Source organism: Pangasianodon hypophthalmus, chromosome 3 (genome assembly GCF_027358585.1).
Source record: "Pangasianodon hypophthalmus isolate fPanHyp1 chromosome 3, fPanHyp1.pri, whole genome shotgun sequence".
Classification (NCBI taxonomy): Eukaryota; Metazoa; Chordata; class Actinopteri; order Siluriformes; family Pangasiidae; genus Pangasianodon; species Pangasianodon hypophthalmus.
The window spans coordinates 5,528,960-5,540,502 of NC_069712.1; the positions used below are offsets into that span (position 1 = coordinate 5,528,960).

The window sequence follows — 11,543 nt, forward strand, 5'->3', positions numbered from 1 at the left end:
CACTGAGGTGATGTACTGTTTGATCCGAGGGGTTTGTGTTAACATTTGGATCCAGTTTTGCACTTAGAAGCCAATGTTTTAATTCACAAACAGCTATAACAACATTGCATATCTTGTTTTTTTTTTTGTTGGAGTGTTTTATGGGCTTTTTCCACCCACTTACTGATGCTGGGTAAATTATTGCACAGCACTGCTTACGTTCAAACAAATAAATTACATGGAATACAAATGGAGACCATTTTGTGTGTGCACATGTCAGCTAAACTCTTTGTTGGTTTACAGTGTCCAAGGTTGCCAGATCTGCAACCTCACTGGTCATTATCGCTGTGTATCCTGGGTCCACTGGATCCTGGATGGGATGCTAGTCCATCACAAGGCATCACTCACACACTCATTTACACCTAAGCGGACACTTATCAACATTTAAACAACATTCGCGATATTGTCGGCAGACTGCGAGTTTGAATCTTGACGATGCACTGGAAGTCAATCGCGGTGCCTCTAGCCAATCATGAGCATCTGTGAGGGCATGTATGTGGAAGAGGGCAGATAGCGCTTTCCTCCGAGTGTGTTATGATGTGCTGTGATGTAGCAAGAGCAGCAGTTTATGGATACGAGAAGCACCTTAGCCGAAATCCTCCACGGTTGATAGCTGTCGTGTGATAGGGGAGGGTTAGCTGGTGGGTGGGAATTGACCAAGACCAAATTGCTCAGAAAATGTGAGTGAAACAAAGGGAAGTATATATAATTTTTAGTTTTGGTTAAATTGTCTCTTTAACTCGAGAAAAATCTGAATTTATATAGACCTTTAGATAAGACTGGCAATGGCAAACATTTCCACATTTTATAACAGAGCCCATTTTAGCAATTGTACTAGACTCATTAATGATTATATTTAATTACTCTACAAAACGCACAAATCTCTCTGCTGAACACAACCCCACAAGCTAAAGCAAATCCCTCACCACTGAAGAGGTGTAATTTACAACGACCACGAGAGGTCAATGTAGTCAGGTAAAGGGTTTCCATCGAGGTAAAATATCCCCCTGTGGCTTCTTTATCCTCAAAACTAATGGCACTCCTTCGAGCCAAGCCGTTTCGCCGGCCCATTTGTACTTCCGATAAATCATGCGAGGCCCCTTGTCTGCGTCCGGAATAGCTCTTTTCAGATAGGAAGGTCAGAGGGGACATTCCAGGCCATGAGGGACAGCGGTGTGGTCTAAATTAAGAGCCCAGCGGTGGTACAATCTCCGGTCTGAGCACACAGCTTTTCTCTTTCAGCTTAAGGAAGAAAACACAGAGAAATGCAGCATGACACTGCAGGACGTGACTTACTGCCATGTCCTCATCTGTTTATACAGCTAATGGAAAGGAAAAGAGCTACAAAGCGCCAAGGCCCAGCCCCGGTAAGGAGAAAGAGTCAGCGAGTGAAAGGTGATCTTTTTCATTCATCATCGCCGGGTCACGTCAGTTCAAGTTCGCATGCAGGGGCGCAGATCCGAGGCTTTACCCTGTATGGAGGCACACACACAGCCCTTCTTCTGGCTTTGCTATGTAAATAGAGGCGAAGTCTGTTGATGCTGAAGATGTGGAGAGGAACATTTCATTCCTTTTTAGCTAGTAAGCTTCAATCAAGGCCTGGAACCTTTGTTAGTGCCCAAAATATCAAAAAAAAAGGCAAGGAAAAACTTTCATATTTATTTATGGGTCAAAGATCAAGATGGTTTTCAAAACAGTGCACACATAAAAAAGGAAGTTTGATTTAAATGTATTTGTTAGGTTCTTTGAAAATATGCAACACTGTGCTTTGTAGGTTTTTTTATTATTTTTCCACATTTTCTCCTCAAATCTCAGTTTGGTCTGGGCCAATTCCCACCCGCTAGCTAACTCTCCCCTATTATAGGACAGCTACCGATCTCCACATCTGTTCATACTTTGTCACAGGGCAGACTAACACACTCAGACTAATCTGCCCTCCTCCACATACATGAGCTTACAGACACCTACAACTGGCTGTTGTCTCTGTGATTGACAGGCAAGAAAAAGTATGTCGTCCCTCCCACCCAGAGAGCTCGGACGATTTTGCTCCCTTGGATCCATGGATGGTTGTGGCATTGTTGGGATTCGAATTCACGTCCTCCCAGTGATAAGGGATTTGTAGGCTTTTTTTAATTATGTCTTTTTATGTAAACAATTAAAACATTTAAAGGATAAAATATGAATCAAATTCTGATAATGTACATATACTGCGCTCAAAAAAATATCAAGAATTGTTTTATTTCATCATGAACAAGGGAATGGCTGTTTATAGCTGCTATAATGCAAGTGATAACATGAACATACTTGTTAAGTGCAACTATAAACTGATTAAAAAAATGATGTCATTCTTTAATAAATTAAAAATTGTAATTGTAAAAAGAAACCTCCAAAATAATGAGTCTGATGCCACTTTTATTTCAGGTGAACAAAAAACAAGGAAAATTCTGTAAGAATTTGTAAAATAATAATAATAATAATAATAATAATAATAATAATAATAAAGTATCAAATTTAAAGATGAAAACAGCAGAATTCTTTTTAATTAAATCTGCTTTATAAATATAAATCACGATCCTCACAATATCTCAGAAAAGTGTATCATGACATAATTTCTCATGATATTGCTATTTTTTTCATAGCCCAGCCCGACAGCACACCCCCAACTGGTGTAAAAGACATGTCTGATCTTTCATCCTTCCACATGCTTCTGTTTCTGATTCTGAAATATACTTTATTTTGTATTAATCTATTAACTTACACTGCATTTGAAAATTCAGTGAAACCAAAAGCTACAGATGAGGACTTTGGTGTAACTCTAGATGCTGATGTGTTATTTGATTCTCATATAGAGTAAGAAACATGTCTAAAGCTGTATATTATCATTTCAGAAACATTACCCGGAAATTAGCTCTGTGCAAGACTTACAATCAGCTTCTTTAATTTTTTTAATTTTTACAGCGCATTTTGAGATTTTTTTGGACTTGCAATGAATGATAAAAATGAAAATTCATCATGAATGAGGCTTAATATTATTTTTTTTTATCTTATTTTCTGTTTTTTTTCCCTTGAAATCCATCATCTCATGCTTGAGAACATTTAACATTTAATACTACTAATTATTATTATTATTATTATTATTATTATTATTTATCAAATCTTTATTTATATGGTATTTTCTGTGAGTAGAAAATTCCTAAATGACTGAATACTGTACATAGCACTGCTTGTAAGAGCTGGAGGCGTAGGAAACAGGGTTAAACGTACGACGCACTGCAGTGCAGTGGGGCCATTCAGGTCAACCTCTGGCCACAAAAGACCCTGCAGTACCACAAGTTTACCTGCTGGTGGAGCTGCAGACCTTAAACTTCCCACAAGTTGTCCCTGCACTGTGCATCTCCAACACTCCGGCTGTGTTCATGCAAAAGCGCTTTACTGTACAAACACCTGAAATGACAAAAAAAAAAAAAAAACAGCTCCGTAGCACAAAGAGACTGTTTTTTCCATTCACCTTAGGCATCTAGGCTAATTAATGCTGCATGTAAATGAAAAAGAAGCACAGAACGAATGAACCAGGACAACAGATTGCATCTGAGACGAACGCTGCAGGGTCATTAGAGTCGCCCTAATAAGACAGTGTCCATTTAGCCGTAAGGCCATTACTGCAAATAGTGCTAATTAGGCTTCAAGCAAAGCGACGAGGTTGTTTGCAGGAAGGGCGCTGGGGGAGCTTGAGGTCTTTGATTACAGTAGGATCAACATTTGCGCCACAGTTGCTGTAATGATCCTGCGCTCTCCCTCTCTCTGTCTCTCCCTCTCTCTTTCTCTCTCCTGTTACAGACAGAGCTGAATCAATACAGCGTCCTTCATCCTGCGCTCAGGCCTGACCTTGGCAGCCTTTTGTCTCCCTTTCAGGGGCAGAGAGCGTGCGCATGCAGCAGCCCAAAGAAAACACCGGTCCTAGTGAAGCCTCTCCACGCTGAGAAAACTCAAAGCGTTTAAAAAGCAGCTCATTAAGAGCCTAATGAGTCATATGTTTATTGGGTTTCCTTATCTTAGCCTAATGAACTGTCACACAGCTCGGGCTCATTTGCTAAATTGCCAGGCACACTTAGGATGGCACAAAATGTCGAAACCTTGCGTGGACAAAGCACAAATGTCAGACTGGAGCAGTTTTGATTTTATGAAAGCCATTTCAGGATGAAAAGCAGTGCAAAATAACTGTTAATAACACTTGAGGTGTACTGTTTTAGAAAAATAATCAGTGAATGTGGTCATTCATTGTGTGACGCTTTCCTGTGTGAATTTGCCACATAGCAAATTACCAACAATTACATTTGTTTCTTTATTTAAAATGACACATTGGAATTTTTATCCATTTCTAGTTACTTTAATGTTGTGTAAAGTCTGTGACACAAGTTTGTCCCTGTTATCACTTACATTAGAGCAGCTTTAAAAATCCGTTTTCTCACCAGCCTTTTTTTTCTCTCAATATTAATAAGAAAAAAAAAAAAAAAAAAAAGAAGAGCACAAAGTGTCCCTAAAATTTACAGCTGACTGTTCCAAAGCACCGATACTGGAGACTCCTTACAAAAAGACATTAAATAAACAGAAATCTTGATCATATCAACTGTTACACATTTATTTTTACATGGCGTGTCCAATATACAAGTTCCTATGTAACCTGTTACCATAGAAACGATAACACACTAGAATCGAATGCATTCATATAAACCTGCAATTTCCCTTGTAGCCAGAAAAAAAAACAAAAAAAAAAGAATCTTCTGACCAATCAAAATCAAGAATCCGGCAGCGCTTTGGTATGAGCTGCAGTAATTAATCAGAGTTTCCGACGTTCAGCATGCGCAGGTCTATTAAAAATGTGGGTCATCAGATAAACTCACTCTGACCTACATGCCCTCGTCTCAAATGGCAACAAGATCATATCGCATGTTAATATTAATACTGAGGGAACAAAAAAACATTTCCACACCCAGAGGTTGTGCTCTTTCACAGAAAGTGTTTGATTAGTTTTAAACCCTAGGAGCAGCGATTCAGCTCGTGCACTGAGACATTGCGACTTGCCAATCACACGAAAGGTCGTCGGCTGGACTTTTCCCTAATGAGGTCCAGGTGGAACGGCGGCTAATCAGGTCACCTTTAAAAAGCTCCTCGTTCAGAGCTTAGGTCACTGCAGGGAAAACACAGAACGTCCTTTTTTCCAATCACAATCAGGTGGCAGATTTCAGGAAAAGGAAAAGGGAAAAAGGAAAAGGGAAAGTAATAGGAAATGAAATGGAAAATGAACAGAATGTAAAGAAATGGAATGTAAAGGAAAAGTAGGGAATGTAAAAGAATGGAAACATAAAGGAGCAGAATGTAAAAGAAAGATAAGGAATGTAAAGTAACTGAATGGAATGTAAAGAAACAATGTAAAGAAATAGAAGAAAGTAACAGAACATAAAGGAATGGTGCAGAATGTAAAGGAGCAGAATGTAAAGGAACAGAACAAAAAGGAACAGAATGCAAATTATTTGAACAGAAAGAAAGTAAATGTAAAGGAACAGAATGTAAAGAAAAGGAACATAATGTAAAGGTACAGAACAGAAAGTAAAGACAAAGAATGTAAAGAAACAGAATGTAAAGAAACAGAATGCAAAGGAACAGAATGTAAAGAAACAGAATGTAAAGAAACAGAATGCAAATTATTTGAACAGAAAGAAAGTAAATGTAAAGGTACAGAACGTAAAGAAACAGAATGCAAAGGAACAGAACAGAAAGTAAAGAAAAAGAATATAAAGGAACAGAATGTAAAGAAACAGAAAGTAAAGGAACAGAATGTAAAGAAACAGAACAGAAAGTAAAGACAAAGAATATAAAGTAACAGAATATAAAGAAACAGAATGTAAAGGAACAGAAGAGAACGTAAAGAAACAGAAAGTAAAGGAACAGAAGAGAATGTAAAGGTGCAGCTCAGAATGTAAAGAAATAGAACATGATGAAACAGGAAAGGAATGAAATGTAAAGGAACAGATCGTATTAGTCCTGTAAAGGAAAGAAACAGAAGATAAATAAACTGAACATAAGGGAAAAGAACGTAAAGGAACGTATCGTAAAGGAACAGAACAGAATGTAAAGGAACGGAACGGAAGAGAACAGTATGGAAAGAAACAATGTAAATGAACAGAACAGAAGATAAGTGAACAGAGTGTAATGGAAGGGAAAGGAAAGGGAACTTTATCAGTCCTCTATGGGAAATTACTACACCACACATGCAAGACATTAAATATTAATGTAAATATTAATATAAAACAAATGATGTACAATTAACCTAAAGTACATGCAGTGGCGCAATAAACAAAGTCACCAATCACAATACGCAATTATAAAAAGCATGAAAACACGTGAAGTACCTCTTAATCAAACGTGAAGCTCAGACTGAGCAGTGAATTCAGGTTTATTTTTCAGTATTCGGTACACGGCTTTATCCACAGTGACTCTTACAAAAACACGTCCTCATGCTAGTACACACGGGTCGGGCTCTGAGAGCACTAAAGCTAAAATCCTGTACTACACACAACACACAATCAAAACCAAAAAATAAAGAGCATAACAAACGGTTCAGTGGGAAAAACAGGATTTTATTGCATCACGTGTGTGTGACAGCAATACAAACCTTCATTTACAAAACAAGAAGTCACCGAGTCAAACAAAAACGAGTTTATTAGTGCTAAAAATTAAAAGAAAAAAAAAATAATAACCCACAGAATATAAACAGCAAAATAACTGGCACATTTCAGACAGCAACACTTTCACATCTTCCTCTTCTGGGTGCTGATGTATAACACTACAAAACAGGAAACATGCAATAGATAAAGATAAAAGTTGTATGACAATTTGCCGAAAAAAATGGAGAATACAAAAAAAAAAAAAAAACAATTTTTCTCACCAATCAGGAATTATTAATAATTTCTCTCCACTTTACATTACACAGTGTTTAATGCTGTTTTGTACCAAAGCTATCCAATTGCTATGTATTTTACTAAGGAGTAAAACACTTAGGCGCATGCTGTTACAGGAAAATAATCAACAACAGGGTGGTGTGATGTGGCCCTTGTGGCACTACGTACAACGAAGGTTACTGTTACCACTCTGAAGTTGATTCTTTTTCAATAACAGCATGTCCCGAAGTGTGTTATCCGTCTTATACCAGAGAAATTTGCCAACTCAAGCATTTTTTATTAATTAAAAGATGCAATATTCTTTTGTTTAATTCCCTATTTGTACAAATAACCAGGAAGGTATGTAGAACATGGTGTTTAAAAAAAAAAAAACAGATTAAGCCGTGGACTTAGCACAAGTGTTTATAAAAAAAAAAAAAAAAAAAAATTTTTAAAAAGTTGCTGATAAAACCTTTTTGTAAAACCAATTTCCAGTCTGGAATGCTTGTCTGTGTTTGGATACGCCTCGTGTCGGTCATTTTACAGACACTCTACGAGTCACCCAAGATCCTGGGGGCGGAGCTTCGTGAACATGGGCGGGATTAAGGGAGTGAGCTCAAGGAGTTTAAGGAAATAAAAAAAATAAATAAATCAAAAAGACTAATCTTGCCAAATGCACCTTTATAGAACGACAGTGTACTTTTTACCCATTTATAGTTACGTTTAATGTTGTGGAACGCCCACGAAACTGTGTTTGTTGAACCATAGCAGCAATTACACACGATTTAAATCCGTTTATGGAGCAGCCATCGTGCACATTTCAGCAAGACGAGCATGTTGTTACTACAGAAACGTTAACGTATCATAAACCTGTGATTTGCCTTGCACCTGAACTACAGCCCTGATCTGTTATTACGTACTTGCCTGCCTTGATTGATCCATGTTTATAACCTCACTACAGTTGTTTTCCCAGCGATTCCTGATTGGTCATTAGATTAGAACATTAAACGCAATTCAATTCCATGCAGAGACGATTTTCACCACGTACCATTGTTTCCTCTGAGAAATGCATCTCCGTATTTGTTCTTCAGCTGGCCGTTGACGTACTCCTCCGTCTGCTCCACTGCGATGTTCATGTAGCCGTCGAGGCACGCAAGAACACCTTGAGACGAACACAAGAAGAACAGAGGTTCAGAAAAGGAAAAGCTCTACACAACCTTCATATAACCTCTATATGAGCAAACAGCAGAACAAACATATCGGCTGAACTGAATGTTTGGCTTTATAAACAACCTGCTGATAAATAACCTTATTTTATACAATTATTACAAAATTACTAAGTCTGTGAGTTTGGGGTGGCAACAGTAACTCCCCTGTTGTTAATTATTTTCCTACAACAACACACCACATGTGTTTTATTCCTTACTTATCATTAGATGCTTAAAGCATTGATGACTGCACCTGAACACAAACCAGAGCTATTTTTCACACGGCTGCCTCTCAGGTTTAGACACATTCAATTTACGTAATTAAAGCGATAATTTATTCTTTCCTGTTTTTTGCGATGCTGTTTCATCTAAATCTGATGCTCCTGGCACTGTTATAGAAGTAAAAACCTTTTCATCTGAGCTCAATCTTTCTTCAGATGCTTAAAATTCTTAACCGCTGTGCTCCACCATCCTGTTCGAGTTGTCATCTCGACCGTACTCGTGTCCTTATGGCTGTTATGTTTATTATAACGTCATCCTTTATAGTCAGCGTGCACTCTGTCAGCCTGCTTCGTTTATTGTATCATACTGAATTGTTCTTTGGATTTTATGTGGTCGGGATTATCGGGTTGCACCGTGGTCCTGAAGAAACGACATTTCATTCCATTGTGTCAGATGTAATGGCTATAAAGATCCACTTAGATCATCCACGGTTTCTTCACCTCTGTAATCCACTCCAGAGTTGAGCTTCACCACTACTGGCCGTCCGATGATCTGCTTCAGGAAGTCACTTGGGGTCTGCTTGCGTACACTCATTTTCACTAAAATGAGAAAGAAAAATAAAATTACCATCAAGATGCCAATAGATAGTGAGTTATGATACATCACACAATGCAAGTGTAATTTACATACATTCACATTACAATGTGTGGAGAAAGAATCAATTCTACATAATCTGGTCTTGCAATGCAATTAACTGCTCCTTAACTACACACTAATTATAATTATAACATACTGGCTGTTTATAATCGTAACTATTAGCTATTTTGTTCAATTTACCACGCTAACAGCCTTTATCCCCACCTCTATTCCGTCAAATCCAGCCTTCTGTCACGTGATTGGATGGTTTCTCAGACTCAACCATCATTCCGCCAATCACACGCGAGATAATCTTAATACCGGAAGCAGCGTTTTGTCGGAATACAGGTAGGAGAAAAAAAGTTCTCCCCAACCTTACTTAATGATAAAATGAATCTGCTACAATCCTAGAATTTGTAAATGTGGCTAAAGCATAGCTGTAAATATAGTTCTGCTAAAAAAACAAACACAATAAAAGCTAACTATGCGGTAAGGTCTGTTAATACTCACGTCTGTTGCTATGCTAGCTCCGACGTTCGCTGCACGTCTTGGTGAAATGTAGCGCTGACGGTGTACAACCAATCGGCTTTCAGGATTAACACAGCATACGGAAGCCGTCACGGGACAATACAGAACGCATTTCAATAAACATGGCTAAAGAGGTACTGTAGTGCAACATCTTAGTGTATTTGTTGTGTGCTTGTTGACATAAATTATTCAGTCAAACTGTCGTTATTATTCAGCAAGCATATACTAAATAATTCAAAGAAACATGTAAAGGATGATTTCAGGATTGTGCCCTTGTAACTTTTAATAAAACTTTATTTTTATCCACTTTCATTACTGAATGTATGAAAATATTTAACCATTCAAAAATGTATTAAAAAATTTATTAAACCCTATCAGGCAACAAGCTCTCTCTATCTCTCTCTCTCTCTCTCTCTTTCTCTCTCTCTATCTCTCTCTCTCTCTCTCTCTATCTCTCTCTCTCTCACTGTCTGCATTCTGCTAATAAGTAACAGTATTGAGTGTATTTTTAGCATATAATTAGCAAATACACTAAATCTAGTTAACTAGCATCTATGCTAATGGTCTGAGAAAATAAAGGACCTTGTAAAGATTTAATTTACTTTCAATCTATAATTTACACAATAAAATACACAATATTGTCAAAAAGAAAGAAATGAGACGACTTTTTTTCTTCCCATGATCTTCAAGAAATTTCCTGTTGAACATGTGACTTGTGGAATATTCCAAATATTTCATAGGAGTGAATTTGTTCAGGTAACAAGGTTGAGTGAATGTTGACTGAAATGTAAGTTTTTCATAACCTACAGTGGATGACTCATGGGGAAAAGATGTTTCAAGCATGAGATGTTAAATGGATTCACACATTAATTAAAAAAATAATAAGATATGAAAAGCATTTTAATGATTACATTTTAAGTCTAGTAATAGAGGCCTGTTTTCTAAGTGGTTTCGATTTTGCTATTTACAGTCAGGTCCATAAGTATTTTCTAAAGTATTTTCTATAGTATTTATACAAGTATTTTCAGCTTAAATTCAAGGGGTTAAACAAAAATATTGCATTAACCGTTTAGGAATTACAGGCATTCTTTACAGAGTCCCTTCATTTTCACAGGCTCAAAACTAATTGGACAAACTAACAGTCATAAATATTATGATTATTTTTACTACTTGCAGGCAAATCCTTTGCAGTCATCGACTGCCTGAAGTCTGGAATCCAAGGACATTACCAAATGCTGAGTTTCCTCCCTGGAGATACTTTGCCAGGCCTTTACTGCAGCTGCCTTCAGTTGCTGCTTATTTGTGGGTCTTTCTGCCTTCAGTCTTGTCTTCAGTAAGTGAAAAGCAGCTCAATTGGGTTGAGGTCAGGTGACTGACTCAGCCATTTAAGAACATTCTGTTTCTTTGCCTTAAGAAGGCTTTGGATTGCTTTCACGGTATGTTTTGGGTCATTATCCATCTGTACTGTGAAGCGCCGCCCTATCAGTTTTTCATCAATAAACAACGGTGACCCATGATACACGCCCATGCCATAACACTGCCTCCACATGTTTGACAGATGATGTGGTATGCTTTAGAACATGAGCCCTTCCTTTCCTTCCCCATACTCTACTCTTCCCCTCATTCTGGTACAAGTTAATCTTGCATCAGAACTGGTCAGGCCTTTTTTAGAGTTTTTTTTTTTTTTTTTTTAGCAAAATCTATTATAGCCTTTTTGTTCTTGAGTGTTACCAGCAGTTTGCATCTGTATTTACATTCATGGAGGCATCTCTTGATTGTAGACTTTGACAACGTTACACCTACCTAGAGTGTTCTTGACTTGGCTAGGGGGATGTTGTGAAGGGGTTTTTCTTCACCAAGGAAAGAATTCTGCAATCATCCACTTTAGTTGTTTTCTGTGGCCTTCCAGGCCTTTTGGTGTTGCTGAGCTCACCAGTGCATTCCTTCTTTTCAAGAATGTACCAAATTGCTG

At 37.7% G+C, this 11,543-nt stretch overlaps 1 protein-coding gene and 1 long non-coding RNA gene across 4 annotated transcripts; one reads left to right on the plus strand and one right to left on the minus strand.

The window, feature by feature from the left end:
- Positions 1–1,141: 1,141 nt before the first annotated feature.
- On the plus strand, positions 1,142–5,116 carry LOC117596903 (uncharacterized). Of its 2 annotated transcripts, none has more exons than XR_008301491.1 (3): positions 1,142–1,434; positions 2,036–2,157; positions 3,877–5,116. It is a non-coding gene; the product is annotated as an uncharacterized LOC117596903 (long non-coding RNA). The 2 variants fall into 2 exon arrangements; XR_004577893.2 differs by having other exon boundaries at positions 1,142–1,406.
- Positions 5,117–6,656: 1,540 nt separating this feature from the next.
- Positions 6,657–9,691, minus strand: lsm6 (LSM6 homolog, U6 small nuclear RNA and mRNA degradation associated). Of its 2 annotated transcripts, none has more exons than XM_026942226.3 (4): positions 9,554–9,691; positions 8,908–9,006; positions 8,026–8,139; positions 6,657–6,883 (listed from the first exon to the last, which is right to left on the minus strand). In XM_026942226.3, the coding sequence occupies exons 2-4, from the start codon at positions 8,999–9,001 to the stop codon at positions 6,849–6,851; spliced, it is 243 nt and encodes an 80-aa protein (XP_026798027.1). In that variant the 5' UTR covers positions 9,002–9,006; positions 9,554–9,691; the 3' UTR covers positions 6,657–6,848. The 2 variants fall into 2 exon arrangements, with proteins under 2 accessions (XP_026798027.1, XP_034158449.1); XM_034302558.2 differs by lacking the exon at positions 9,554–9,691 and adding an exon at positions 9,269–9,516.
- Positions 9,692–11,543: the final 1,852 nt, after the last annotated feature.